The sequence below is a fragment of the Stegastes partitus genome, unplaced genomic scaffold (genome assembly GCF_000690725.1).
Source record: "Stegastes partitus isolate 25-593 unplaced genomic scaffold, Stegastes_partitus-1.0.2 Scaffold1343, whole genome shotgun sequence".
Taxonomy (NCBI): Eukaryota; Metazoa; Chordata; class Actinopteri; family Pomacentridae; genus Stegastes; species Stegastes partitus.
The window spans coordinates 271075-274789 of NW_007579074.1; the positions used below are offsets into that span (position 1 = coordinate 271075).

The following is a 3715-nucleotide window of genomic DNA, read 5'->3' on the forward strand; positions in this document are numbered from 1 at the left end:
CCTGATAGCCCCTGATAGCCCCTGATAGCTCCTGATAGCCCCTGATAGCTCCTGATGGTCCCTGATAGCTCCTGATGGCTCCTGACACTCGTCGTAGGACCAAACCAGGCTCAGGTTCTGCTGCTGCTGACATCCAGACCCTCCGGTAACATCCTGTCAAACCTGCTGCAGCATCACGTTACCGTGACAACAACATCACTGTGTCACAGTGGGACAACAGCGCCACCGTCAGGTCAGACTGGGAATGGCTCCTCTCACCAGGCTCCAGCAGCTTGTCGGTCATGTCCCGCAGTGATGTCACTTCCTGTTCCTGAGGGGCATGGATCACCAGCAAAGTGCTTCCGAGCACGCTCAGCAGACAGCCGAGCTTCCCCACCACGTTCAGCGCCTCCCCCAGCAGGTAGGAGGACAGAACCGCACTGAAACAGGACACAGGAGAGCAGAATCAGACACCTGAAGCTCTGTGGGTGAACGAGGGCTGATAGGAAGCAGCTGAACGCCGTCCTCGCTGTAGGAAGATGGGCGACGGTCGCACACCGTCTGGTTGGCAGTTGATGGATTTCATTTTAGGCTACAGACTGAACTGTTCTTCTTGTTAAAGTTTGGGTTTCTTTCTTTGATTCAAACAAACCATGTTCTTTAGGAACATGAGGCCAGCCGGACGCTCCTGTGAGGGTCCAATCAGCTCAGTCACTCACTTTTATATTATCATTGAATCAACTTTACTTTGTAGGAATGTGTTCACGCTGTGAAGAGAGATTGTTTTTTGATTTTCTTTTTTGTTTGTTTCAAAAGAGACAAAAAGAAATGGACCAGGACGTAACGTTGACGAGCAGTAAAACAGGAAACCTTCCTGAACCTCTGCATACGAGGTGAAACATGAGGCTCGGCTACCTGATGAGGACGCTCAGGGCGCCCAGCGGCGTCACCAGCGTGGCCGGCGCAAACATGTAGGCGGCGAAGTTGCAGGTTTCTCCAGCAGCCACTGCAGACAGAGAGCAGGAAGAGGTCATCGACACGCCGAACACATCCTCAGATAGAGCAGAAGGCCAGGGTCACGTCTGTAGCCTAGCTTAGCACAAACACTGGGAGCGAGGGGAAACTGCTAGCGTAGCAACATCAGAACACAAACCAAATAGAGCCTGTTTATTCTGCTGTCAGTGTGCAGACACGTAAAGCTGCAGAGACGGGAAACGCTCAGACAGGAAGTCACAGACGCACACGTCCAGGATTTATACGTGAAGCAGCTTCGACTTGTTTGCTGCCGTCGTCACTGCGTTTGATTCCAGAGATCAGATCTCTGAGGTCCCTCATCCCAACTAATGCTCAGCACGACCAGGACCAGCTGTGGATGTGTGTGAGCCGATCGGATCAGGACAATAACGTCTGTGATCGCATAAAGGAGCTTCTCCTTCATGCTGTGGACGTCCAGCAGCAGGTCTGAGAGGCTCATCCACTTAAAGAAACAACGCCGTTCATCAGCGAGAACATCTGTGAACGACACGTCAGAAGAAACTCACAAATTCCAGCTGAACTCATGATATTTGATCAAAACCATTTTGTTCTGCAGGTCTTATTTAAAAACAGTAAAAAGCTGATACGGGGCTCGAGCTAGACTAAACCAGGACCAGGTCCCCACTGTGGGCCTCCACTGGTCCCAGTGCTGCTCACATGTTGGACCGGTTCATTACTGGGTTTCACATTTCTGTAAAACACACAATCACAGATTCTGAGCTCCTTCTCTGGTCTCCACGGTTCTGACTGAGTCCTGTGACAGAAGAGTTCTGTCTGGTGCCGTGAGGAGGCCGTGATCGGGTTAGGGTTAGGGTGCTCCTCTGTGCTGGTTTATGTTTGGTGTTGCTTCAGACTGAATCAACTTTAATTAAACATCTGCTCCTCGTCTCTAAATCTATTAGATGAGGTGTAGCGACCAGGTCCAGGTGAAGGCGCTGGTCCAGATGTGTGGTGGACCTGGTTCATGCTGTGTTTAGGATGTGGTTTGTGACCTGGACAGACCCGTGACCCTGGCTCTTCAGCTCCTAACATGTTCCTAGCAGGATGGAGTCTTACTGGTCAGCAGGCCTCCCCACCACAGCCAGTCCTTCAGGTAGCCGTGGCCTCCGGCGCCTGCAAACACCAGCAGCAGTTAGCGTTCAGGTCACATGGTCTAATTCTACAGTAACCCTACGGCTGGGAAAGCCTGGATCACAGCAAACTGAGGATCAGAATGTTTTAGGTTCATCTTCTTCCTTCTGCACCAGTAACAGTGAAGCTTGTGATCAGATGGTGGGACAGATTTGAGGAGCGATCCAGTACGACCGAGGCTCCAGTCAGGGCAGAAGAAATACCCCGAGAGGAAACAAGAAACTACAAGGAGGCAAAACATCTAAATGGAGTCCCTGTAAGAAGGATCAAATGACTTTAAAGAGAGAAACAAACACAAAGACGGCTACAGAGAGAAAACATCCTGAACGACATCAGAGAACAGGTGCAGAGGGGCGGAGCTACAGCGACTCACCTGCTCTGGTGTGTCCGCCGCGGGCCAATCGGAGGAGGGCTTTCTTCTTGAGGATGACGCTGCCACCAATCAGGAAGGCCGACAGCAGGGCCAGCGCCAGGCCCAGCCACAGGTTGTAGGTTCTGTCGGACCGGACGCCTGGACGGGAGCAGACAGAGAGCGTTCAGCCACACCTGAAGGAGGAAGAGCGAGCTCCGGGCCAATCAGGCGGCGCGTTGCTGACTGTGGACGTGGAACCCAGGCGTTCCCTGAAATGCTCTCATTGGAACAACTAGAACCGGAGGAGACTGGACTCAGCGCCGTGGTTCTCAGAGAATCACTGTGACGGCGCCGGTCTGAACCTCCGGCTTCTGCTCGGGTTCTAAAGTTCAGGTGGAGCAGGCGGATCGACGTCGTGATGAAGGAAACATCGAGACTTTAAAGACCGTTTCAGACACGACATGACCTCATTAGTGCTTTAATGGTTCCGTGTGTCGTCGGTTCATCGCAGGTGTTGGATTCTGGTGCCGACTCAGCTTCACCGTGTTCAGATCCACGAGCCGACAACAGAAGCCAGCGTCCAGCTTCACTTCCTGTTTGCTGAGGAAGTCTGGATCCTCCTTCCTCTTGTTCCAACAAAAACACAACGAGCTTCTTCTTCTCTGGTTCTATTTTAGGCTCATGTACGCGCTGCATGAATGGATCATTCTTCCATCCAGTAAAACCTGAACCAGAACCTGCAGAACCACAGAGAGCCACAGATGGAGGAACCACATAGCTGCTGACAAACACACAGCATGCGCACTACCAACACACACCTCCACATGTCGATGAAAACGTGTGACAGGTTCAGAAAATGTTCTAAACACTGACTGAGCTGCAGGTCACGTTTAGAGACGTTCAGTCTGGAAGGACTTCATGTGAGACGGTTCATCTGAGAGGAGGTGAACCAACGCTGTGGCCTCAGAGAAGCTCCTTCATGGACCCAAATACTGAGCAGAACCTGGAACACAGACTCTGTAGCCGTTCCTCAGAGAGAAGCTGCAGAAACCGACAGTCCCTGAACTCATCACCTGTGAGCTGCAGGTCCATGAAGAAAATGATCTAAATCCATCCGTTATCTACACACCGCTTAATCCTCACCAGGGTCATAGGGGGCGGAGCCTATCCCAGCTGACTCAGGGTGAAGGCAGGTTCACCTGGACAGGTAACCAGTCT

General features: G+C 52.0%; 1 protein-coding gene across 1 annotated transcript in view; it reads right to left on the minus strand.

Moving 5' to 3' along the window:
* Nucleotides 1-3589, minus strand: part of nipal4 (NIPA like domain containing 4) — a 6941-nt gene extending 3352 nt beyond the window's left edge. Inside the window, exons 1-5 of the mRNA XM_008298717.1 lie at nucleotides 3553-3589; nucleotides 2519-2656; nucleotides 2071-2127; nucleotides 895-985; nucleotides 259-419 (exon numbers count right to left, since the gene is read on the minus strand). Of these exons, the coding sequence (XP_008296939.1) occupies nucleotides 259-419; nucleotides 895-985; nucleotides 2071-2127; nucleotides 2519-2656; nucleotides 3553-3589 (484 nt within the window). The remainder of the gene's footprint in view (nucleotides 1-258; nucleotides 420-894; nucleotides 986-2070; nucleotides 2128-2518; nucleotides 2657-3552) is intronic.
* Between the last annotated feature and the right edge of the window lie 126 nt (nucleotides 3590-3715).